This window comes from Chelonus insularis, unplaced genomic scaffold (genome assembly GCF_013357705.1).
Source record: "Chelonus insularis isolate UGA/USDA-ARS -01 unplaced genomic scaffold, ASM1335770v1 contig_56_pilon, whole genome shotgun sequence".
Classification (NCBI taxonomy): Eukaryota; Metazoa; Arthropoda; class Insecta; order Hymenoptera; family Braconidae; genus Chelonus; species Chelonus insularis.
In genome coordinates this window covers 1094912-1120995 of record NW_023276648.1, presented here as the reverse complement: position 1 = coordinate 1120995, position 26084 = coordinate 1094912, and the positions used below count along the sequence as shown (strand labels likewise).

The following is a 26084-nucleotide window of genomic DNA, read 5'->3' as shown; positions in this document are numbered from 1 at the left end:
AGTACAAATAGTAGATATGTCCTTAATTACGGTACAAAAATTCCGAAAATCACATCCAAAAACACTCATAGGGCTGTACAAAAATGTGCGCCAAGCATAAATCAAGTGGAATTCTGATATTATACACTATATTTAACAGTTCCAAAATATTTTGACGTTTAAAAACTAAAAAAATTACCCAAATCATTATTCGCCAAGCTTAAAAAATTGATGTTAATATTTTTCTATAGAAAATATAAATATATACATATATGTTTATGTATATATGTTTATAGTGTAATCATATAATACTTTGACAAAAATGTGCATTAGTTAGCATGTAGTGGACAAGATTTATAGAGGAGAAAATTCAACAACTGTGAACAAACAATTTATTAACGTGCAAGATAAAAATGTTAACAGAAAAATATGTTTTGTAAGCAATTTTGGTTATTTTAACAGATATGTTAGAATATACCAAAAACTTGGCGCGGTCTTTTCGGAAAAAGATCAATAAAAATCTGGGTACTCGTTCGCAATAACAAAAACTTTATTTGGCGAATGACTAAAACTGTAAATTCACTTAAGATAAAATGATCGTAATAAAACAAAAAAAAATTCAGAAGTTAAAGTAAATTATAGATTAATAATATAGCAATTAGCTTATTATTATCGAAGTTCCTTGGAGCTATAATTTTCAAATATCAAGTACTATGGAAATTCTTGTATCCTGTGAATTTAACATTCCCAATGTAAAAAACAAACATCGATTCAGCTTAAATATATACTTTAATCAAGTGTTTTACAAACAGCAGTCTTAAATTTTCCGCTGTTCGTATGTATTAGGAGAGTGTTAATGCTTCGCTGAAGACATCCGACAAAAAGTCTCACACGTTATGACATCTATCATCAATGAAGTAGATCATTTCTCTGTACCCCACGTACAAATACAAATGCTCGGTCTTAGTGTGTGTTTTCGTTATCTATTTGAAAAGACCGCGCCAAGTTTTTGGTATATTCTAACATATCTGTTAAAATAACCAAAATTGCTTACAAAACATATTTTTTTGTTAACATTTTTATCTTGCACGTTAATAAATTGTTTGTTCACAGTTGTTGAATTTTCTCCTCTATAAATCTTGTCCACTACATGCTAACTAATGCACATTTTTGTCAAAGTATTATATGATTACACTATAAACATATATACATAAACATATATGTATATATTTATATTTTCTATAGAAAAATATTAACATCAATTTTTTAAGCTTGGCGAATAATGATTTGGGTAATTTTTTTAGTTTTTAAACGTCAAAATATTTTGGAACTGTTAAATATAGTGTATAATATCAGAATTCCACTTGATTTATGCTTGGCGCACATTTTTGTACAGCCCTATGAGTGTTTTTGGATGTGATAATCATAGAGTAAATGTAAAAAAATACATTACGTCAAAACAATTGTGAATAAAAAAAAATTGTTTAAAAAACAATTAAAAAAAAATTTTATAATTCTCCCGGATGCATGATTAGGAAGAGCATCGTTCATTATTGAAGAATCAATTGTTCGACAACCATAATTGTTATTAGAACTACTTTTTCTATGAACAATTAGAAATTAACAGACTGCAAATAAATTTTTAATAAATTCAACATTCTGTTGATAATTGCTTATAAAAAACCTACAATTTAAATGAAAAGAAATTTTAAATAATTAAAAATTACGCATTTGTTTATAAAATTTATCTATAACAAATGCTAAAAAAAATTTTTAACAAATTGTTTTATACTTTTCATATGAAAATATGAAACTTTGCCGTACATAATTTTCATATTAAAAAATAACTTCACATCCAAAAGAAGGGTGAAAGAATCCAAAAACAATAATATTTGGATTTTTTACGGTATTAACAAAAAATTTATTCAAAAAACTAAGATAGCCATTTTATAGAACGGGAAAAATCCTATCTTCTTCTTAATTGGCTATAAAATGTGTCCATAAACAAAAAAAGTATAAGGGTGCAAAGTTTACAAAAAAAATTTTTAAAAAAAAAGACGCTTCAGATATTATAAAAAATCGAAAAATTTATTTATTTCTTTAATTTCGATTGGAAAATGTACAGAAGACGATTCTTAATATTCCAGAATTTTTCCAGATTTTTTCAATTCGATTCTCTACAAAAAAGATGTTAACTTTTTTTTATATCTCTTACCGTTCTCGCTACGTAAGCGATGAAAGGTGGAAAAACGCAATTTGCTAAACTTTGACTCTCGATAAACAATAGTAATTATTGTTTCCGAGTAATGAAAATTTGCACAAATACTCTCCTCATTATCCCCTACAAGAATATCTAACCAAAAAAATTTTTATTATCATTCTATAATTAATGCACAAGTTCACACGGCTACTAGACTATATTGGATGTTGAAGAAGTCAAACCTATTGAATAATGCAGAATTCTATTGAGGTTTGATTAATAATTTAGGAAATTTCTAATAAGTTGTATTATTCTATACAATTGCTCAGTTTCCTATTCAAATATTTTCTTTTACTTCCTATAGAAACTCTCCGTTTCCTATTGGATTGGTAACAACCTTTCAAAATCATTATAATTCTATTCAGTTGATCGCATAGGAAAGTTCGGAATCCAATAGGTTCTATGATCACCATTGTTATACCTATTCAGATTTGTATAATCCTATTAGACATTTTGTGGGTGACAAAAATTTATCATTTTACCCTATTTAAATATGATGTTCCCTATTCAACTTCCGGAAAGCCTATAGGATCCAATCTTTTTTAATAGGTATATTTAAGCAGGGCAGAGACTCACTTGATTGCCAATTGAAGATCAATAACAAAACTTGATCTTTTAGAATGTTTTATATCAACCTGCTTAGCCAGCAGATGTTCCTAGCTGGAAATCATTTAATTGAGATTTGAGAATATCTTATCACTTGGGAACGTGGTCATTTACGTAGTTGATATGTCTCATTTGTGATCAATTGTGGATATAGATCAAGGTATAAGTCAGCAAAAATTGTAAATAAGTTTCCACCGTGACAGAGTTGAAATAGAATTGAGATAAAAATTATAGTGTTTCCACTAGAATCGAAATAAGTTTCCGAGTGTTTTCACCAGGTCGTTGGAGTCGAGATGGGTAGAGATTTTGGAAGAGCTTCAACTCTAAACTTAAGGCTGGGCTGAAGTCAGAGAGGCGACTGATTCCCCCTATCCAAATACATGGGATCGGGATATTTCTAATTTCTTCGCCAATTTACTATTATTTCTATAAAATTAGGTACCAAATTACAGAGGAATTAATGCCGGACTAACGTAAACAACAATTTTTTGTATATACTGAATATTTTTATTAAAAAAATTAGAAAGAATAATGAAAAAATTATGAATTGACTTGCCGCGCTTAAATTCCAAGACGGCGGCCACATCATTCAGAAAAAAAATCACTGATAATTCTATTTTTATACGTTTTTCGCCCAAAATTCGTGTTTGCGTCAGTCCTTGCCACCTGTCTGAATGTCAAAAGAATCAATTCATAGTATAAAATTGAATAATTTAGAAATAATTAGAAATATTGTATTGCCCTATACTTTGATGACTATTGCAGTTAGAATAAATGAAAATGATGATACTCATTTAACATTAATTAATATAATACCTGAAAATAACTTCAACAAATATTCATCCATTATCATCATTTTTATTAGGTATAAATGTTAATCAAGAAGCTCAATTCCAAGTCGGCGTATCCAAGCATGTAGTATAAAAATAAATACACATAAACTCAATATCAAGATTATGCTGGCCATGTGGTTAGAGCGTCAGAGTTCTATTTTGCCGGGCAGGGTTCGATCCCAGTCATAATCACTTTTTTTCTACTTTATTCGTTAGATTAGCATGTAATTACAATATTGACATGCCATAATTATTCCTTTATAACGATTTGATTTTTTTTTCTCTTTACTCATTAAATTTATTGACGCTAAGTCGGAAAATATTTAAACAGAGCCATAAACTTTTTTTTTGTATAAATACATTGATAATAGCCTGTGTTTAACAACTTATACATCTTTACATGTATTAACAATTTTATGTTATTAAAATGTTATTAACAAGTTGATCATATTATCATTAACATTCATTTTTTGGATGAATATATCGTAAAGGGCAAATCAGTTCTGATCAATGGGGAGTCTATTTTCATAGAAAATGAAAGGTGGCATTTAACTGATAACGCGATTCCTCTTAGAGAAGAAAAATGTCAAAATCAGCAATCGATGAATTGCAATCAGGTATTTAACCAATCCCTTAACGTAATTTTTTATATATAAGAAGAAAAAAAAATTAATTAATAAATATTTTTATTCTTAAAGTCTACTGAAGAAGAACAATCGTGTTCGCTATCAGAACAACAAATTTTTGATCAACAAGAGCAAATTCTTCTAGTTGACACTGAAAATTTACAGCCAACAGGACTACTATTGGAGCAGTCTGTTGAGCCATCAGTTTCCCAAATGGAATGCGATGAGGTAAAAAGTTTAAGATAACATTGAAAATTATTAAACTGAAAATATTTGAAAATAAAAATAATTGTTTATTTTTGCAGATTATACCAAATGAAGTGTTGCTAGAGCAAACTGCATCATCTTTATCTGCAGTTTCATTAGCTTTACCAAATGAATTGTCACTAGAGCAAGTAGGATCATCGTTTTCGGCAGTTTTACCAGAACGTTGGTGTTACTATGTACAATCATCGGATATGATTTTGATTCATCTCGATGTAGGTAGCTTGTTGGAAAAATTAAGATTACGAGTAACAGCTGATCTTTCAGTTACGGTAAGAATATAAACGCAATTTGTATGTTTCAATAAAATAAAATTACAATAAATAATTTAAATAAATAGCAAAGAAAAATAAATCATATAAACTAAGAAATAAGTAAATAGACTAAAATTAGATAATTTTAATTAATTACAATAATAAATTAAATTACAATCGAATTTATATAGAACATAATTGAAACAAATTGACTTTAAATATTGTATGTCATTATTCTAGCTTGTAATGCCACATCGATCAGAAATAATTCTCACTGATCGTGTATCATCTATGGAAGAATTGTACGCATCTATGCGTAAAGCAGAATCACTCACAATTTGTTGTGGAACATTATTTGATGAAAATAGGTAAAAATATTTTTAAATACATTTGTTTTATTCTGTTACAATTTTTTTGATATTAATTACAACTGAAAAAATGTATCATAATAGATTTCATCTACATTCACAATTACAAATAATTGATAAGTGTGGTGGATTTCTCATCGTTTTTCCAGATATGCCACCCAGTGTAGTGGAATCATCACACCAAATGAAAATTATCAGCGTCAGCAATTAAATCCTCGCTGTCGAGCGTGCCGCATACTTCGCCAAAGAATACAAGCAAACATGAGATATAAACGCGATTCGACACTTGCTTTTCGTATTAAACGAAAAAAGGAAATTTACCGACAACGATGTCATCGACTTATTAAGAAGGTATGATGTATTTATTTTTTAAATTGTTGTGTCGGCAACCTGTAGTCGTAACATTTGACGTAATATTAAAATTACTTCATATTTGTTACATATTTTATTTTAATATAATGTATTAAATTCCTAATTTATTAACTTCAATAAAATGCAGATGAACATAATAATTTCATTTCATTTTGAACGTATAATTTGTTACTAACTATTACCACAATTAAATAACTTTAATATTTTTTTTTATCATATATTTTATAATATTTCATCATTTTAAGGGTTAGACACCGTAGACTGCTGACCTACCATACTTGACAAAAAACTGATGTACTTCTCACTGAAATATTTAAAAAAAAGTGCAGTCATCTCAGTAATGATGGTCTGTATAAAGTTAAATGAATAATTTAATAATTTCATGATCCATTGTAATAAATGTTAATCGTAATTTGGAAGTATATTTTGAAGATTCGAGCCGCGATTAATAATTTATTGTATTATATTCGAAGTAAACTCTTGGCGTGCTGATTAAAAATATAATTATTATTTTTCAGCAAGAGATATTGCAGCAAAAATTAATGACAGCCAAAAAACGGTGTAGTGAACGTTCTGAAAAAATTTTAAAAGAGCAACTGACGCAATTGCCAGAGTCGCAACAGCTTGCTGTTTGGAGTTGTTTTGAAGCTGCTAAACATAAAAAGGTCAAAGGCCGAAGATACGATTTAGAATGGATCTATGAATGTTTGTCAATCAGGATGAAGGGCAGAAATATTTATAATTTTATTCGGGAACGTAATATTTTACCTCTTCCACACATCAAGACTCTTAATAGATATATTCAAAAAATTAGTTCTTCGGCTTATGGATTTCAACCAGCATTATTTGACTGCATGAAACAAAAAGCACAAGGAATGACACTATCAGAAAGAAGAGGGACTCTTATTATTGATGAAATAAAATTAAGTGAAGCAATAAATTTTGATATCCAAAAAATGAAATTCTCTGGTTTTGTTAATCTCGGACAATACACTTCAGAACGTGAAAAAAATGTTCCAGGGGATCATGCATTAGTTTTTATGTATGTTCCTTTTCGTGGACGATGGTTGCAAGCAGTAGCGGCTTTCATCTCTAAAAATTGTGCTACCAGTGCTGTTCTGCATACATTAATTATTGAGTGTATAATTTTATTAGAAAGTGCTAATTTCTTTGTGGATGTCATTACAAGTGACGGTGCCCAAAGTAATCGTGGAGTGTGGACCAAGTTTGATATTTCAGAGTCCATAATATCTTGTCAGCATCCTTGTGATACAAATAGACAATTATTCATGATATCGGACTTTTCTTATCTAATTAAATGTTTGCGAAACAGTATTAAATTGACTATTAAAATCTCTAAATTAATAACATATTATTTAATATTGTAAAAAAAAAATTATTGTATACATGTTATAAGAAATGTATTTTCTCTATAATTTATATAAAATACATTGGATAAAAATTATATTTTGATATTTTCAATGTTATGTTATTCCTAAAAATAATATAACAATCATGGAAAGTGGTACTTAAGCTAGATAATATAAGTTATTAAAATACCTAATAATTTAACATTAATATAAAATTTAAGTATACTTTAATTATTTTCAATTTCATTCAAACATTGTTCAATTCCTTCAAAAATAGGATTATTAATAATATAATTAATACTCTTGCTATAATAATGTTTAATTTTGTGTTTACTATCAATTTTTTTCTATACAAAAAGTAAATTCAATTTTTTTATATTTTTAATTATGTATTTAAATATACCGGGAATTTCCCCCTCTACCTCGGTAACTTAGCGACCACAGTGCACTCTGCCCGCGAACGTTATTTTTTCAAAATTCCGGCTCAACTTTTATACACAGAGTTTGGACTCCTGTTCTATAGTCTTCATGGTAAAAAAAGCAACAAAAAACCGTGGTCAGTATAGTATGTAGAACCAAGAAAAGAGTGGTCTCGATTTGGTGTCTAATCTCCCGCCTCCTAATGAAATCTGATGGGGACGTGATATTAGACACCAAATCGAGACCACTCTTTTCTTGGTTCTACTATAATTGCTCATCAAGGATACACCAGACAATTATGAAGCCGAGTGTACTTTTGTGCATCAACTGAATTAAAGAAAACTTCAAGCTAAGCATATTTTTTCTTTCAAATAATCACCATATATTTATTCGTACAATACGTATGATACATAATTAGACATAAAATGAAATTAAAATTTTATGAAAATATTCTCTATGACATTCGCAAATTTTCTGGTCTTACTAGAGATTGTGCCGAAATGTTAATACAGAAATATCCCAAGTAAGTTAATGTGTATTGAAATATTTTTTTTAGATGTTTTTTTTCCATTAAAGATTATTTTTCAGTATTCCTGTTAATTCGATACATAGTATTTTATCTATTGAAGTAATAAATCGAGTCAAAAAAAGTGGATATAAGGGTCATGGAACTCAACGTAAATTCTGGGAACGGTAACAAATTGATATTATGTCTTAATTGTTGACCACTAATTTTACATTTCTACTATATAGGTGGAAAAAATCACAACAAAACGGAGAATCATCCGGTATCATAATAAGACTTTCTGCAATGACTAATTTACCTCCGTCATTGGTAGCTCGTTCAATTTTAGAGTATTATTATCAAAGTATTGACCGAAATGGTAATATAAATATTCTGAAATTTACATAAATTAATATAAAAAAAACTTGTAAAAATATTCAATATTTTTATCTAATACAGTTACCAAAGCCAACGTGTACCAATATTTAAAAGATCCCACTCTTATTGACAATCAAGACTTAGCTTATGAAATATACTTGGTAAGATCCATTTTTCATTCGTATCATAAATATAATATTACAATATTATTAAAGTTACCAAAAGACAACTTCAATTAGATTAAATGATCTGAATTATTGAAATTTTTTAAGACCACTTTAAATTATCAAAATATGAACTCTATGCAAACGCCAATTTTTAATATTTCTATAATTATGTTTACTCAGTATTAAACATAAAAAAAAGATTACTCTTTACCACTAGTATTTTTTCAAAAATAATTTTCAAAATAATAGTTTTATTTATTGAGGTTTAATTTTTTTTTTTATCGACTGACTATCTTTTTCATTCAATAGTTATACAAACAAATATTTTTCAATGATATTTATAAATTAAAATTATGTTGACAGAGTATTCTCTATGACGATCGAGATGGACCTGTTTCTCAAGCATTTTCGAAGTAAATATTACACTACTCATTTCTCTAATTTAAATTATTAACGTTACAACTTATTTTGAATCTATAAATGTATAATAATACATTTAAATTTATTAGGGCCATTGGATATGAGTACGAAAGTGAGCTTCAAAACTATTTAGTTAAGCGTGGAATAGCTTATATAACTGAGGATAATTTACGAAGAAAAGGCTATGATAAAACTCCAGATATAAAATTGGAAATTCCAATCGCTATAGATGGTTTTGTAGTAAATTGGATTGAATCAAAAGCTCGATTTGGAAGTCCATCAATACATGCTACTTACCTTAAAAGCCAATTGTTAAGTTACTGGAACCGATTTGGACCAGGTCTCGTTATTTATTGGTTTGATTATGTAGATGAAATTATTGAACCAAATGAAAAAAGATTTATTATTATGAACCATTTTCCAAATAATGTTACTTATATGCATACAGATATATCAGAATAATCACAAAATAATATCTAAAATGAATTTTTTGAAAAATACACATAAAAATAACTCATACAAAAAAAACTTATTTTTTATTTTACATTTAAAAAATTTACAGACGTTATATAGTTTTTTCTTTTTTTTTATTTCTATCAGAAATAGTGTACTTATCGTAACATTTTGTTGGATCAAATGGTTCCCATCTACTGGCAGGAAAAATATGTTTATTCCTTTCATACCAAGACCTACAATTTTGTAATATTTATTGATGATTCTGACACCTTATAATATTAAAAATAAAATCGATTTGTATGTACCTTAATAATACTTTTCCAGCATGTGATTCTTCAGTTTCGACCGATGCATCATGCATCATACGAACATCGTCGTGGACATCAAAAGTAAATAAAGGTCCACTTTTTCCTCGTGCCTATTCAATCAATATATAAATGAAGAACCGAAGGACCGGAAATAAAAGATGAATATATCATACCTTTGATACAATAAAATCATAAAACGTATAATGATGAGGAAGAATTAGGTCTTCTTTAACATACATTAATTGATCAGCCATAACTGTTTTTAGTTCACTAAATTCGCGTCTTAAAATTTCTAAGCATCGTTGCAGAAGTTGATATATAGAATTTCCTGTTCGTAATAAAGTTACATTTGTAATATTGCTAAGAGTTGTTATGATTAGCATTTCTAAATGAAAGAATAGTTAAAAGAAAAAAAGTCAGAAAAGAAATACCTTTTTTCATAATCACACTTTTTCTGTGTCCTGAACCATCCCAGTAACTGAAAGTTATTTCAATTTCTTCTTCTTTCAAAGCATTTTGTTTTATTGCCCATTCTTGTCGTAATTCTTCCCGAATTCTATGTTCTTCATCTTCTCTTTCACGATCTGGCAAAAAACTTGTATCAACGTCGGGATTTTTTTTAATTTTTTTGACAGTGCGAAAAGATTCATCAAAATTTGAAGATATTAATTTATTTTGATCATTTGATAATTGATAATCTGTCGTTGAATCATCATCAGAAATGACTTCATCTTCATTCATATTAAATGATAATGCTCGGATTTGTTTCTTTTGTTTATTTTTTTCAGCTTGTTTAGCTGCTAGAACTCTTTCTTTCTCTTGTGCTTTCTCACGTTCTTTTTGTGCCAATTTTCTTTCTCTTTCTCTTACAATAATTTCTTGTTTAGCTTTCATTTCATCCAAAGTAACGAGTCCAATAGTTGAAGTTTTTAGTTGTTGTTCTACAGCATTGTAATGAGTGGCAAATTTATTTTCAATATTGTGAATTTTCATATCATCTTCAATTTTTTTTTTTCTAAATTCAATTTCTTGTTGAGCTATTTCACGTTTTTTCATTAGTTGCATGGCTCGTCCCGCCTCACTAGCAGCTCCTTTGTAGTTAGCCATGTTTGAAATACAAATGGCTCTTGTCAAACTTATTTAGTATTTTAATTTAAATGATATTTATCGATACTTTATACTATTCCAACTCGTTCCATTTTCTCATTAATCTGACTCGTCATTACGGACTGAGAAGAAAGTTCCTCAGTTGCTTCAATGCTTTTCGGCTCCCCACCACTGATTTCTTACCTCTCTACCACAGGCGATCATTTGTGCCGTATACTTTTGTGCCAAAGCGGTAACTGTACCAGAACTATAGTACTCTAACGATTTCACCATATAAGTATTGTGTCAAACTTCAAGTTTACCAATAGTAAAACTACTACGTCAGTATAATAGGAATAGCTTTTATTATTTATTGGTAAACTAAATCTCTAGTAATTTTATTAAGGCTGGGCTGAAGTCAGAAAGTTTCCCGGAGTTGACTTTACGCCCTCGCGTTGTGCGGCGAAAGGCCGAAGCTCAATTTCAATTGAAATTGAGTAGGTAACAGGGGAACCAGGGAAGGTTCGACAGTGATTGTACCGAACGGCGGCAAAATTTTTTTTTTATTCAAATTGCATGTAATTGCAATTTTATTATGCCAAAAATGAGTTTTAAATTTCAATTTTTATGTGAAATTATTTTTCAATTAATCGATGACAAATGAGACAATATTTGAACAGAGCCATAAACTCTTTTTTTGTACAAATACATTGATAATAGCCTTCTTTGATAACTTATTAACAATAAAGAATAGTTTAAACAATCCGCGGCAAGTTCCGGCACTTTCCCGGCGAGCTCTACCCCCACTCTCTGTGCCCAAGCCTGCAGCTTATAATTCTTAAGCATATACAGTCATATTGGAACCATGATAGCTCAGTGGTTACAGCATCGGTCTTTTATTTTGCTAAGCAGGGTTCGATTCCAGTCATGATAAAGTTTTTTTTTTCTCTTTCATTTGTTAGATTTGCATGTAATTATAATATTAACATGCTAAAATGAATTCTTACTAACGATTTGATTTTTTTTTCTCAATTATTTATGTAATTTATCGACGCCGAGTCGGAAAACATGAACAGGGTTATAAACACTTTTTTTACTATTAGTCCAGTCAAATGAGGGAAATGGGATAATCTTGGTTTGCTGCGGCCAAATTGATGATTTATGGATGACTGGATCGCAAATTTCGCGAGAAACACAATGGTGTAGGTTAAAATTTTTTGGCACGCATAGGGGGAGAGTAAATCGCGAAAAGCCGCCCCGCCCTCGCGAATTTCTCGATTTCTATAATAGATATGAAAAAATGTTTTAAATAAAAGTTGTTCAGAATTGAATTTTAATAAAAAAAGTATTGAACACTTTTTTTCATATCTATGATAAATAAAAAGTTATTCACGACTTGAGCTTCACTATTGACAAAAGCTTCGGTCGCGTCTAAGAAAATTAATAAAAAATACTTAATGTTAGAAATATTACTTTTTGGCGATTTATTTCGAAAAATGAGATATTAAATTTCATTTTTAGAGAAAAATTTTTTTTTTATTAATTTTTTCATTATTTTTATAAACAATGAATTATTTGAATCCTTCTCATTTTGGTTCAAACATGTTCTTGACATATTTGAGAATATGTATGCCAATTTTCGCACGTTTGTAATGTCAAAAACATATATGCAATGAAAAAATGCTTGCCGGGAAAGTGCCGGTACTCGCCACAGATTGTTTGAACTACTTTTCAATGTTAATAATAATATGATTAACTTGTTAATAACATTTTAATAACATAAAATTGTTAATATATGTAAAGATGTATAAGTTGTTAAACACAGGCTATTATCAATATATTTATACAAAAAAAAAGTTTATGGCTCTGTTCAAATATTTTCCGACTTAGTGTCAATAAATTTAATGAGTAAAGAGAAAAAAAAATCAAATCGTTATAAAGGAATAATTATGGCATGTCAATATTGTAATTACATGCTAATCTAACGAATAAAGTAGAAAAAAAGTGATTATGACTGGGATCGAACCCTGCCCGGCAAAATAGAACTCTGACGCTCTAACCACATGGCCAGCATAATCTCGATATTGAGTTTATGTGTATTTGTTTTTATACTACATGCTTGGATACGCCGACTTGGAATTGAGCTTCTTGATTAACATTTATACCTAATAAAAATGATGATAATGGATGAATATTTGTTGAAGTTATTTTCAGGTATTATATTAATTAATGTTAAATGAGTATCATCATTTTCATTTATTCTAACTGCAAGGGAGCGTGACATCCGTCCCCAATAAGATGTCAGTCAAAGGCATTTTTACAATCTTTTAAATTTAAATCTTTAAATGTATAATCTTACTGATTGTTAATCAAATTCTATGATGCCCAGATTTTTTATCTAATGATCATTTTAAAAATAAGCTTTATTCTTTTAATCTTTTAAAATTGGTTTTTTTTATTTTCAATCATTTAATATTCAATCAAATTATAAAAATTTTTTTTTTTAATGTTTATCATTTCGTTGAACAGTCAACTTAAGAAATTAGGACTGGTAAGTTATCTTGCGTCGGTATAGTAGAAAAAAATTCAACTAGTGTCACTGTTTTCTAATAGATGACAGTAATTACACTGTTTTCAATCAAAAATTAAAAATGCTTATACAAAAAAAAGTCTGCTTTCTGGCTCATGTAATGTCATGTAATTCCCACTACATAAATAAGTATATTTAGGCTTATAATCTAATGATAATAACATTTTCATCTTAATGTTAGCGTAATAACGTAATCCAAGTGAAAAAAATTTGAAAACTGAATTATTAAAAAGTTGAAAAACTTCAAAAATAATGTCTGTCAGTATTATTCTCTTCTTTAATAAACATAAACGATTTTCGTGCAACGAAAAAAAAAAAGTTTTATTACTTAAGTTTTTATAAAAATAAATCAGTATTTTTAATGAATACCTTAATTTAACTGAATTTAAATATAAATATAATATGAATATAAATTTATTAATAAATTTTAATATAAATCACTACTTAATTCAATTATTTTAAAATAAAATAATCAGGGTCAATTAAAGAATTCAAAAATCCTTCCTGAAGTTATAAGTATAACTTTTATTTATATTTAAGAAAGTTTACATTTGCTGGTATCTCTTTAACTTTGGTTTTCTACACTTCCAAATTATGAGCCACGTTGTCTCAGCTCCCGTCGAATATTTGTGCGTTCAACTACTGCCTACAAATATTCTGACAATGTCATCCTATATATAAATTGATATTATAACAAATTATTTAAATTTAATATAAAATGATTGAATAAATTAACAAATTATATAAGTACCTTCCATTTCTCAAGGACTCTTGTAAATTATTAATGTACAAGTCAATTGTATGTTGAATTGCTCGAGAATGATTTTGTCGTGTAGTTTTATTCATTATTCTACAATATTCAATGTCACTGTCACAAATTATGTTTATTAATCGATCTGAAAAATGAAATTTAATTCAATTTAGAATTATGAATATGTATAAATATATATATTAAATGTGTTTTAATATTTACCCAAAAAATTACTTTTTTGTGTTAAAACTAATTGTCGTGTGAACTAAATTGAGTAATAATAAAAATTTAATAGGATCTTGATTTTATTTCTCTTTAATATATAATTTATTTGTGTGTAAATTTATTTTGTTTTTTAAAAAATATGTCATTAATGAAAAAAGAGTTTGAAATAAAAATTATATTGAAAAAAAACCTGTTTAAAAAATTTCATTACACAATGGAAGAAACTAACTTTATTAGAAAAGTTAAACTAAGCGTAAATTAATGATACAAATAATATATTTTATTTTATTTATAATTACGATAATACTAGAAGACTGTCTTACTGATAGTCAATTAAAACACAAACTAACTGAAGAAATAGCAAGTAATTCAGTAACTTAAATGATTGATGAAACAAAAAAAGGAAATATATTGAAGAAAAATTCAATTTAAAAGTAAAGTATTTTTTTATTATTTTGAATTGTGTAATTGATATTGTAAAGAAATTAACTCAATATAACTTGATGTGGTATATCTCTAACGATGAAAAATATCGATATAAGTAATTGGTTTTGAAGAAAATTATGCTCCATTTCAAGAAGATCAATCTAATATTTATTCTTGGTAAGTAAAGTTGCTATTAAACAATTCAAAATTTAAAATCATATAAGCATTTGTAATTTTTGATTGAAAGCAGTGTGATTACTGTCATCTATTAGAAAACAGTGACACTAGTTGAATTTTTTTTTCTACTATACCGACGCAAGATAACTTACCAGTCCTAATTTCTTAAGTTGACTGTTCAACGAAATGATAAACATTAAAAAAAGAAAAATTTTTATAATTTGATTGAATATTAAATGATTGAAAATAAAAAAAACCAATTTTAAAAGATTAAAAGAATAAAGCTTATTTTTAAAATGATCATTAGATAAAAAATCTGGGCATCATAGAATTTGATTAACAATCAGTAAGATTATACATTTAAAGATTCAAATTTAAAAGATTGTAAAAATGCCTTTGACTGACATCTTATTGGGGACGGATGTCACGCTCCCAACTGCAATAGTCATCAAAGTATAGGGCATTGTAAAGCGATACACTATGTTTACATGACATACATATATTACCCGTACACACTCATACACAAATTACTCACCAAAATGCAGGGCACCATCAGTTCTGGATACGGATTGAGCATTTTTTCAATATGGATGACTGAGGTCATCTGCGAGCATAATGCTGTCACCTATCAGAATTTTTTCAAACTAATTTTCCGGAGAATATCATCTGGAATACAAGATTTCTAATTATTTCTAAATTATTCAATTTTATACTATGAATTGATTTTTTTAACATTCAGACAGGTGGCATGGACTGACGCAAACACGAATTTTGGGCGAAAAACGTATAAAAATGAAATAATTAGTGATTTTTCATCTGAATGATGTGGCCGCCATCTTGAAATTTAAGCGCGGCAAGTCAATTCATAATTTTTTCATTATTCTTTCTAATTTTTTTAATAAAAGTATTTAGTATATACAAAAAATTGTTGTTTACGTCAGTCCGGCATTAATTCCTCTGTAATTTGGTACAGTACTGGACATAAATGCTGTTTAGTTTTCGAAGGTTATACATGCGATTTCTCTATACCCTCTTATAGAAAATCACACAGCATTTATGTCCGGTACTGTACCTAATCTTATAGAAATAATAGTAAATTGGCGAAGAAATTAGAAATGTCCTGATCCCACGTATTTGGATAGGGGGAGTCAGTCGCCTCTCTGACTTCAGCCCAGTCTTAATGTCGCAATAGAACGCTCAGTACTAACTGCGACCACACATGTCGCAGCGGTCCAAATGAGTAGGGGGACGGCGAAATTATACAAGAACTAGAAAAGTTTTTTTTTGATTTTAGGTTGGCCGTAGTGTATTAAGAGCATTGACTATACACAATGTCACAAGAAGACTTCTCTGCTCGAAAGTAATACACTGAACAGGAGGTTATTTGTTTTGTTCAATATTATGCCGCAATGAGTGCTATCATGTGTTATTTTTTTAGTTGTAGTTGTCTTTCTAATAAATAATTGTTTATTAAGTGGGGATAATGAAGAAGAACAGAAATGTGACGGTTTATAACCAACAAACTTACAAATGTGATGTTTATTTTTAAATTTATTAAGTAATTATTTGACATTAGCATTTAAAATGCTAATTATAATGAAAATTTATTACATTTATTTAATTATATATAAAAGAGGTTAAGACTTGAAATTAAAGTGAGTTGTGTGGTGTTATATTTTATTATAACTGAATTATATATTACATATTTATATTGTAAATTCAATTAACCTATAAAAAATTAATTCATTTCTTATCTCTAATTTTAAATTTCTAAAAAAAATTTCAATTTTCAACTACCAAAGAAGTCTTTTTCTATATCAAAATTTATTGGAACTAGTAAATACGTCGAAAAAAAAACTAATTTATAATTTTTATAATTGTATAGTACTCTGGATTCCAACAATCTGCTGAAAAGTGTACTATTTGTGGTCACCTTATAATGGAAATGGTACGTAAAATTTAATTTTCTAAAAGATCATTTATTTCTAATTGAATTAACACTGTATTGTGTGTAAATAGATCAACACAAATTTTTTTGTAACCATTTAAATAATAAAATTCTTCTTTCAGATTCTCCAAGTTATGGGAAAATCTTATCATCTTGGATGCTTTAGATGCTGCATATGTAACGAATGTCTTGACGGAGTTTCTTTTACCGTCAACGTTGATAATAAAATTTATTGCGTTAATGATTATCACATAATGTTTGCACCAAAATGTGCATCAATTGTAAAGGAATTACTCCAGTTGAGATCAATATATAATAAAAATACAACTTTATAAAATTCTTCCTTTTATCTGAAAGAACAAAAAATCATTTCCTGTTTATTTAATTATTTTAATTTCGTAAATCTTATTTAAACGAAATTGACTCATTCAGGGTACAGAGGAAATGGTCAGAGTTGTATCAATGAATCGAGATTTTCATGTTGATTGCTACATATGTAAAGATTGTGGTATGCAATTGACTGATGAACCAGATAAACGTTGTTATCCTTTAGATGGACGATTAATGTGTCGCTCATGTCACATTGAACGTATTTTACATACTCAACCACGTGTTCCACAGCCGGTTTCAGCAACTTATCAGTACATGGGCTAAAAATTCACTCAAAAATCAATTTATTCTCTATTGTGACATTTCATCATTTTTACTTAATCAAATAATCTAATTATCGATATCTAAATAATCGGAATCATTTCAGAATATTTTATTAATTAATATTTCCATGTACTGATAGTATGTGAATTAAAAATATGATCTGAAGTGTAGATATACCTATATATAAATAATCATACAATAATAATAATTATAATAATAGTTACTACTCCATTATAACAAATAGTAATTGTTTTTATTATAAATATAATGAATTTTATAATAGCATTGAACTAATTCTGCAAGTAGTTTGAATTTTTATTTTTCAATGAATTTTAACTATACACTATCTATCATATTTATACGTACAAGTGTATTTATTAAATTACTGTTGACTGTTAACTGTTTTAATTTCCGACAAAGATAGGGTTGCGAAAACAACTGTGATACGATAGCATAATTGACATTGAATTAATTAGTTTGTTTATTACTTGATAAACCAATCATGACAATAAATATTATAATTGTAATCGTTATTATTACATAGAAATGATAAACTATTGTGTATTAGTTTAAAATTCAAACTGCGTTTTATTTTAAATACGTTATACATATTTTAAATTAATAATTCGTTAATTAATTATTGACATAAAGATCTAATGTACTTGTGTTAATAAGTAATATTGATAACTATCATCATTCCTGCATTGAGTAGCATAAGTAATCGAATTACTTGCACTTATCAGTAGATAATAATTGCGATATGAAATTAATATCGCTCTAGTTGTATTTTATTAGTCGAGGAGTGTTTTAATCATTGAGGGTAACATTTTAAATCAAATAAAATAATCTTTTAGTAAATTAGAAAAATTTAAGAAAACAAAAATACGTAAGAAGACAATTGAGACCAAAATATAAACATGAAAATAAAAGACATCAACATTTTATTTACTATTGTAATTTTTTTATTTAATAGTTGCAGATTTCTTTATCTATACATTAGTTTAGCCACTGATAATGTACACAAATTGTTTTTAAATCAAATAAAATTCACTGCCGCAAAAAAGTAATGTGTCAAAAACATTTTTACCAATAACAGCATATTGCATAATAACAGCTCGATGTGAAGTACAATGTTTAAATCTTAAAGCATCTAACTAATCGTAAATATTAATAACATAATAAACTCCATAATTTGTTGCTCGAAATTCAATTTTGAGAATTCAGCAAAACGGTAAATATCCGAAGCACGTGCTTAAATCACTATCTGAAAGAAGTGAAATATGCAAGTATCTATTATCTGCTCTTTAAATCTTTTAATTACAAAATATTTACTTGAAAGAAAACTGAAAATCTTTTTTTATTCAATAACTACGAATTCTTTAGTTCTAGCTTACATTACCAGCAATTGTTTCTGAATGCTACATTGTTGATTCTATCTTGGACATCTTTATAGTTCGTTGTAATGGTTTTTTCTTTCCGCCAATAGTTGTATACACACCTGGTTTATAAGCATCTGGTAGAGCTGCTTTATGTAGCAGTAGTATTTTTTTTTTGTTATTTTTCTGTAGAAAACGTCTTCGGATATATTTTATCATTTCTATCGTGTCAGAAACATTTTCACCAATAACAACATACTCATATTCTCCGTAATACTCACTATCTTCAACATATTTAGTTTCAATGTTATTCATATGCTCTCTAATAATTTCATTTTCTGTGTCTATCAATTTTTTGATGCAATTTAAATTATTTATCTGTGATAAAATGATATTTGCTGCATTTGGATCTCGTGAATTAATATTCTTTATGGCTTTAGAAAAATCATCTATTTCTTTATTGCTTTCACGTGTATGTTTTTTACATTCTCTACTTCGGTAAGTGCTTGTTTCAACACGAATCTTATCCATACGTGCAGCTAATAATAATTGTTTTATAGTAGCTGGTGAAAAAAAATTTCAATGAAAAAAACGTAACAAATAATAATATATGAGAATAATACATTTACTTACTAATAAATTGAGCTGGTACAGGATTTTTAGGTAATTTTGAATTTAATTGTTTGTGGTATGACTCAATATTATTGTTAGTTCTGTCACTCACATTATTCACTGAAAATTCTGAAGGAGTAATTTTTTTTATCCAGAATTTCTCAAAATATACGAAGAAATTTTTGAAAAAATCACCAAAATCTTTCAAACAATTTTTTTTACATTGTTGAAATGTGATTTCAATTTGAGAAGGTTCCAATAGTGCTAATGATATGATTTGTTTTAAAATTATAAAGATATCTGGATCTGTGAATTTATTGTGTTGTGATGAAATTAATTTTAATTTTCGAGCTCTCTTCATTATTGCCTGAAAATGAGAAAAATGTGAAAACACATACATATATTTGTGAAATAAAGAGGAAAATCTTGAAAATAAATAAAGAGATTTCAAGTTAATGACCCACTTGGGAATAATGAAAGTAACAATGTGTCGCTTGGATATTTGGATAAGTTGCTTCTATTGCATTTCCTACGGCTACTTCATAATCGCTCATGTATCGACTGGGAGAGAAAGTAGGAAATCGTTTTTGAATATGTTTAAATAATTTGTCATAGCATTCCGTTGTTTTATGTGTCATTAGTACCCACATACATGGAACCGCCTGAAAATCGTTAATAAACATGAAAAAAAATATCCCTTCATTAAGAGTATTTTGAGCAAGATCAATGAATTTTTTCAACTTTTAATAAAAGGATACTGAAAACAGGTACGTAAAAAATAAAAATAAGATGAAGATTCTTAATACAATTTTATAAAAGTCATATTTTTACTCAAAGTTTGTCAATTTCAAATGGAGAAAATCAAAATTACAGAAACGAGTGCTTTTGAACATTAATTATACTTCTTATTTAAGAATGAAGTTATCATTAACTAGGAAGTACAGTTTTTCAGTGAAAAAGAATTCACAATTTCAATAATTCAAATAGTTAAACAATTAAGAAAATATCATTTTTATTTCATAATAATAATTACACAGCATACCTTGCATTCTTTTGTTGATTTATTCTCTATTTTAACCATAATAGTTAGTAATTGAGTTATTTTCTCTTTTAATTGAGGGATGCAACGAAAAGTACCGTCAATAAAAAGATGTTGTTCTTGTATTGAACAAATATTTTTGAAGAACTCTTCATCGTATAAATATAAATTTGATGCTACTGATCCATTTTTTATTTCCACTTGTTCTAAATAGCACTGTATGTGATGTTTCATTTGTTCACCATATTGCAGTAAAGCACTTTTTTCAACTGAAGTGAGGGATTCGATTAATTTTATTAAAGTGTTAGTTTTTGGTGGTAATTTTGTCTGCTCCGGTTGCGATTTAGCGATCATTTTTTGAATTGTTCTACGTACATTACAGGATGGTGTATCTGTTGCTATATCATTGTTCCTGCAACATCATAGAATTTTATTATTCATTTTATATCATAAAATATTAATTAACATGAATGGCAGGTTTATCAAATTGCAAAATTTTATCTTAAAATAGTACATATATTATTCTAATGTATATATGTTTCATCATACTTTATGTGATCGACCAATACTATTGGAGCGCTTCTCTTTTATATTGGTTTTACAACCAATCATGTTCGATTCAAACACCTCTATAATGATATATAAATGAAATGAATAAATAATGTTCTTTTTAATTTTAAGTCAATCATGAAAGAATTATGCTAATTATAAATTTTACAAAATTCTTAGTTGAACTTAACATTTACTAAATGTATTGTTGATCATCTGAGCCTAAATATCTCAATATAGAATTTTATTAACTCCGAAATTCCAGTCATATCACTGAGTGCTTCAAACTGAAGGTATGTATATTGTGATAATGATAAAATACTTACTCTATTAAAAAGGCTGTAGTGTAAATTTGCCCTGCATTTATTCCGCGTATTGCACTCAAATCCTTAGCACGTTTATAAGTTGCCCATCTTTGAAGCAGTAATGGATCAGGAGCATCTTGGTGATTATCATTTTTTGGATGAAAAACGTTATCAATAAAGCACCCAGTTACTGGACAGTGATAAGCTTTATTGTTTTTTTTAATGCATGCAACAGATCTATAAAAAACACTCAATAATTTCAAGTAATGGGATTAATTAATGGATGATAAATATTAGCAAATTATTGTTCTGCAAAGTTGATGGATGAGCAAACGATATTATATTACAATTTTTAGTGTGTTCCCGGAAACAGTGTATTTGAACATACAACTTTTTAGAATGTTAGCGGATGTTAAAAATGTTTGAAAAATGTTAAATCAAAGTTAATTATTATTATAATTATACTTAAACGAATACTAAATTTCTCTTACGTGACAACTGCACCATCTTTTCTTTTATGCTCGGACAGTTTATAATAAGAATAACCCTCATTAATCCACTTTCCATCACCTTTTTTTCCATCTCTTTTTAGTTTATCCATAATAAAATTCTTTAAATTCTTTTAATTTGAAATTTACACTAGTAAAATTTATAAATAATCAAAAAACTGTAACTAATCAATAACATTAACGATGATTAAAACTAATAAAAAAACCTTTAAGTAAAAACTAACACTAGCGATAATTACAATTAACAAGATAACGTTAATTAACAATTAATAATGAACTTTAATAAAACGTCTATGATGTTTACAATGTTTTTATAAAAAAAAATCTTTTATTGTACCACTTTTTAGATTAAATTGTCACTTAAAGAATTTCGTCCTATGACGACACAAAAACAAATGAAATATTATTATTTTCTTCGTTTCGCGTCTTCAAATTGTGAGACGCTTGTGTCTCACAATTTATGAGGGAAAGTATTTGAATCGGCGTGTAAATAGTGTAATAAATTATCAGATTTTGAATCAATTTGTAAGAAACGAGTTCAAAATAAAATGGTGATAAGAAGGTATAGAAAATAAGATTATATTCTGTTTTTATTATCAATGATGAATCTGATAAATCGGTTAATTGCTGGTAATGTAAGCTAGAACTAAAGAATTCGTAGTTATTGAATAAAAAAAGATTTTCAGTTTTCTTTCAAGTAAATATTTTGTAATTAAAAGATTTAAAGAGCAGATAATAGATACTTGCATATTTCACTTCTTTCAGATAGTGATTTAAGCACGTGCTTCGGATATTTACCGTTTTGCTGAATTCTCAAAATTGAATTTCGAGCAACAAATTATGGAGTTTATTATGTTATTAATATTTACGATTAGTTAGATGCTTTAAGATTTAAACATTGTACTTCACATCGAGCTGTTATTATGCAATATGCTGTTATTGGTAAAAATGTTTTTGACACATTACTTTTTTGCGGCAGTGAATTTTATTTGATTTAAAAACAATTTGTGTACATTATCAGTGGCTAAACTAATGTATAGATAAAGAAATCTGCAACTATTAAATAAAAAAATTACAATAGTAAATAAAATGTTGATGTCTTTTATTTTCATGTTTATATTTTGGTCTCAATTGTCTTCTTACGTATTTTTGTTTTCTTAAATTTTTCTAATTTACTAAAAGATTATTTTATTTGATTTAAAATGTTACCCTCAATGATTAAAACACTCCTCGACTAATAAAATACAACTAGAGCGATATTAATTTCATATCGCAATTATTATCTACTGATAAGTGCAAGTAATTCGATTACTTATGCTACTCAATGCAGGAATGATGATAGTTATCAATATTACTTATTAACACAAGTACATTAGATCTTTATGTCAATAATTAATTAACGAATTATTAATTTAAAATATGTATAACGTATTTAAAATAAAACGCAGTTTGAATTTTAAACTAATACACAATAGTTTATCATTTCTATGTAATAATAACGATTACAATTATAATATTTATTGTCATGATTGGTTTATCAAGTAATAAACAAACTAATTAATTCAATGTCAATTATGCTATCGTATCACAGTTGTTTTCGCAACCCTATCTTTGTCGGAAATTAAAACAGTTAACAGTCAACAGTAATTTAATAAATACACTTGTACGTATAAATATGATAGATAGTGTATAGTTAAAATTCATTGAAAAATAAAAATTCAAACTACTTGCAGAATTAGTTCAATGCTATTATAAAATTCATTATATTTATAATAAAAACAATTACTATTTGTTATAATGGAGTAGTAACTATTATTATAATTATTATTATTGTATGATTATTTATATATAGGTATATCTACACTTCAGATCATATTTTTAATTCACATACTATCAGTACATGGAAATATTAATTAATAAAATATTCTGAAATGATTCCGATTATTTAGATATCGATAATTAGATTATTTGATTAAGTAAAAATGATGAAATGTCACAATAGAGAATAAATTGATTTTTGAGTGAATTTTTAGCCCATGTACTGATAAGTTGCTGAAACCGGCTGTGGAACACGTGGTTGAGTATGTAAAATACGTTCAATGTGACATGAGCGACACATTAATCGTCCATCTAAAGGATAACAACGTTTATCTGGTTCATCAGTCAATTGCATACCACAATCTTTACATATGTAGCAATCAACATGAAAATCTCGATTCATTGATACAACTCTGACCATTTCCTCTGTACCCTGAATGAGTCAATTTCGTTTAAATAAGATTTACGAAATTAAAATAATTAAATAAACAGGAAATGATTTTTTGTTCTTTCAGATAAAAGGAAGAATTTTATAAAGTTGTATTTTTATTATATATTGATCTCAACTGGAGTAATTCCTTTACAATTGATGCACATTTTGGTGCAAACATTATGTGATAATCATTAACGCAATAAATTTTATTATCAACGTTGACGGTAAAAGAAACTCCGTCAAGACATTCGTTACATATGCAGCATCTAAAGCATCCAAGATGATAAGATTTTCCCATAACTTGGAGAATCTGAAAGAAGAATTTTATTATTTAAATGGTTACAAAAAAATTTGTGTTGATCTATTTACACACAATACAGTGTTAATTCAATTAGAAATAAATGATCTTTTAGAAAATTAAATTTTACGTACCATTTCCATTATAAGGTGACCACAAATAGTACACTTTTCAGCAGATTGTTGGAATCCAGAGTACTATACAATTATAAAAATTATAAATTAGTTTTTTTTTCGACGTATTTACTAGTTCCAATAAATTTTGATATAGAAAAAGACTTCTTTGGTAGTTGAAAATTGAAATTTTTTTTAGAAATTTAAAATTAGAGATAAGAAATGAATTAATTTTTTATAGGTTAATTGAATTTACAATATAAATATGTAATATATAATTCAGTTATAATAAAATATAACACCACACAACTCACTTTAATTTCAAGTCTTAACCTCTTTTATATATAATTAAATAAATGTAATAAATTTTCATTATAATTAGCATTTTAAATGCTAATGTCAAATAATTACTTAATAAATTTAAAAATAAACATCACATTTGTAAGTTTGTTGGTTATAAACCGTCACATTTCTGTTCTTCTTCATTATCCCCACTTAATAAACAATTATTTATTAGAAAGACAACTACAACTAAAAAAATAACACATGATAGCACTCATTGCGGCATAATATTGAACAAAACAAATAACCTCCTGTTCAGTGTATTACTTTCGAGCAGAGAAGTCTTCTTGTGACATTGTGTATAGTCAATGCTCTTAATACACTACGGCCAACCTAAAATCAAAAAAAAACTTTTCTAGTTCTTGTATAATTTCGCCGTCCCTGAGTAGGCTGTAGATGGAGTGGCCAGCAGTCGTTGATCAAACTTGATTCGCGGCTATTCATTAGTTTAATCGACAAGCGGTCATTTGTGCCGTATACTTTTGTGCCAAAGCGGTAACTGTACCAGAACTATAGTACTCTAACGATTCTACCATATAAGTATTGTGCCAAACTTCAAGTTTACCAATGGTAAATGTACTACGTCGGTATAATAGGGATAGTTTTTATTTTTTATTGATAAACTAAATCTCTAGTAATTTTATTAAGATAATGTATATAATCTTTTTTAATTTTAGATAAAATAATGTTTACAAAAGCGCACTGTTTTACATTTACTTGACTTCTAATAATGATTGAGTTAATAAATTTTTTCTTAATTTATGTATTTGATTTATTTAACTAATTCGTAAGTTCCAAATATAACTTTAATATGTAAATAAAAATAAATATAAATTTTATGATTCAACAACTTGCCCTTTAGTAACTGGAGCTTGTATGAAATACAGGTATATTTATGATAATACAGCTAATTAATTAATTTTGGGTCAGTCTATATTTTATCTAATGAGTTCTCATTTCATTTTCTAAGCGTTCTCTAAGATAATGGTTTATGGAGTTGTGATAATTGTACCCTTGATGACTTAGCGGAATTAGAACAATATGAAACATATGAAGCTCCAAGAAGTCCAGCATCTTGTATTGGAGTTGTAATAAGTGTTCCTTCTTGAGAGTCCAAACTTCTCTCTTCAGCAAGATCTTTATCATATCGTAGATCTTTTTCTAAAGTCGATACTTCCAATTATTTAGGGATCGACAATGAATCAAATTTACTGGATAGTGATTAGTGATCAATTACGAAAACTTTG

The 26084-nt window shown here is 27.5% G+C and overlaps 4 protein-coding genes and 3 long non-coding RNA genes across 15 annotated transcripts; 3 read left to right on the top strand and 4 right to left on the bottom strand.

Annotated features, from left to right (window-relative positions):
- The first annotated feature begins 4440 nt into the window (after positions 1-4440).
- On the top strand, positions 4441-7226 carry LOC118070354 (uncharacterized). The gene is made up of 6 exons (XM_035088907.1): positions 4441-4532; positions 4610-4840; positions 5063-5190; positions 5340-5541; positions 6081-6894; positions 7210-7226. Exons 1-6 carry the CDS (start codon positions 4518-4520, stop codon positions 7224-7226), a joined length of 1407 nt encoding a protein of 468 aa, XP_034944798.1. The 5' UTR covers positions 4441-4517.
- Positions 7227-7578: 352 nt separating this feature from the next.
- Positions 7579-9588, top strand: LOC118070333 (protein C15orf41 homolog). 2 transcript variants are annotated; one of them, XM_035088878.1, is made up of 6 exons: positions 7579-7875; positions 7941-8045; positions 8106-8236; positions 8317-8396; positions 8766-8815; positions 8912-9588. In XM_035088878.1, the coding sequence occupies exons 1-6, from the start codon at positions 7778-7780 to the stop codon at positions 9282-9284; spliced, it is 837 nt and encodes a 278-aa protein (XP_034944769.1). In that variant the 5' UTR covers positions 7579-7777; the 3' UTR covers positions 9285-9588. The 2 variants fall into 2 exon arrangements, with proteins under 2 accessions (XP_034944769.1, XP_034944768.1); XM_035088877.1 differs by having other exon boundaries at positions 7929-8045.
- Positions 9333-10920, bottom strand: LOC118070332 (protein FAM50 homolog). Its single transcript, XM_035088876.1, has 4 exons — positions 10018-10920; positions 9760-9914; positions 9584-9696; positions 9333-9511 (listed from the first exon to the last, which is right to left on the bottom strand). Exons 1-4 carry the CDS (start codon positions 10691-10693, stop codon positions 9388-9390), a joined length of 1068 nt encoding a protein of 355 aa, XP_034944767.1. The 5' UTR covers positions 10694-10920; the 3' UTR covers positions 9333-9387.
- A 2848-nt stretch (positions 10921-13768) lies between these two features.
- Positions 13769-14106, bottom strand: LOC118070360 (uncharacterized). Its single transcript, XR_004690756.1, has 2 exons — positions 14014-14106; positions 13769-13933 (listed from the first exon to the last, which is right to left on the bottom strand). It is a non-coding gene; the product is annotated as an uncharacterized lncRNA (long non-coding RNA).
- A 2225-nt stretch (positions 14107-16331) lies between these two features.
- LOC118070336 (uncharacterized) lies at positions 16332-17126 on the top strand. Its single transcript, XR_004690751.1, has 3 exons — positions 16332-16496; positions 16727-16789; positions 16912-17126. It is a non-coding gene; the product is annotated as an uncharacterized lncRNA (long non-coding RNA).
- Positions 17127-18421: 1295 nt separating this feature from the next.
- Positions 18422-22056, bottom strand: LOC118070334 (uncharacterized). 8 transcript variants are annotated; one of them, XR_004690749.1, is made up of 8 exons: positions 21816-22056; positions 21346-21561; positions 20474-20882; positions 19896-20093; positions 19453-19798; positions 19101-19382; positions 18838-19018; positions 18422-18707 (listed from the first exon to the last, which is right to left on the bottom strand). XR_004690749.1 is itself a non-coding variant. In XM_035088884.1 (8 exons), exons 1-7 carry the CDS (start codon positions 21923-21925, stop codon positions 18891-18893), a joined length of 1689 nt encoding a protein of 562 aa, XP_034944775.1. In that variant the 5' UTR covers positions 21926-22056; the 3' UTR covers positions 18422-18707; positions 18843-18890. The 8 variants fall into 8 exon arrangements, 7 of the variants coding, with proteins under 7 accessions (XP_034944775.1, XP_034944776.1, XP_034944771.1 ...); XM_035088884.1 differs by having other exon boundaries at positions 18843-19018; XM_035088885.1 differs by having other exon boundaries at positions 18942-19018.
- Positions 22057-24179: 2123 nt separating this feature from the next.
- Positions 24180-24980, bottom strand: LOC118070335 (uncharacterized). The gene is made up of 3 exons (XR_004690750.1): positions 24810-24980; positions 24517-24579; positions 24180-24394 (listed from the first exon to the last, which is right to left on the bottom strand). It is a non-coding gene; the product is annotated as an uncharacterized lncRNA (long non-coding RNA).
- Positions 24981-26084: the final 1104 nt, after the last annotated feature.

What these genes read in the sequence shown, in the direction of transcription:
- LOC118070334 (XM_035088880.1), bottom strand. Translation starts at nt 21,925, where the DNA reads ATGGATAAACTAAAAAGAGATGGAAAAAAAGGTGATGGAAAGTGGATT. An exon ending in AAAGATGGTGCAGTTGTCAC is followed by an intron (nt 21,562 to 21,815) that starts GTAAGAGAAATT and finishes TGTTTTTTATAG; the next exon opens with ATCTGTTGCATGCATTAAAA. An exon ending in TGTACCAGCTCAATTTATTA is followed by an intron (nt 19,383 to 19,452) that starts GTAAGTAAATGT and finishes TTTTTTCACCAG; the next exon opens with CTACTATAAAACAATTATTA.
- LOC118070354 (XM_035088907.1), top strand. An exon ending in ACATTATTTGATGAAAATAG is followed by an intron (nt 5,191 to 5,339) that starts GTAAAAATATTT and finishes TCGTTTTTCCAG; the next exon opens with ATATGCCACCCAGTGTAGTG. An exon ending in GTCATCGACTTATTAAGAAG is followed by an intron (nt 5,542 to 6,080) that starts GTATGATGTATT and finishes ATTATTTTTCAG; the next exon opens with CAAGAGATATTGCAGCAAAA.
- LOC118070333 (XM_035088877.1), top strand. Translation starts at nt 7,778, where the DNA reads ATGAAATTAAAATTTTATGAAAATATTCTCTATGACATTCGCAAATTT. An exon ending in TTAATACAGAAATATCCCAA is followed by an intron (nt 7,876 to 7,928) that starts GTAAGTTAATGT and finishes TTTCCATTAAAG; the next exon opens with ATTATTTTTCAGTATTCCTG. An exon ending in GTTTCTCAAGCATTTTCGAA is followed by an intron (nt 8,816 to 8,911) that starts GTAAATATTACA and finishes TAAATTTATTAG; the next exon opens with GGCCATTGGATATGAGTACG.
- LOC118070332 (XM_035088876.1), bottom strand. Translation starts at nt 10,693, where the DNA reads ATGGCTAACTACAAAGGAGCTGCTAGTGAGGCGGGACGAGCCATGCAA. An exon ending in ATGATTTTATTGTATCAAAG is followed by an intron (nt 9,697 to 9,759) that starts GTATGATATATT and finishes TTGATTGAATAG; the next exon opens with GCACGAGGAAAAAGTGGACC. An exon ending in GCTGGAAAAGTATTATTAAG is followed by an intron (nt 9,512 to 9,583) that starts GTACATACAAAT and finishes ACAAAATTGTAG; the next exon opens with GTCTTGGTATGAAAGGAATA.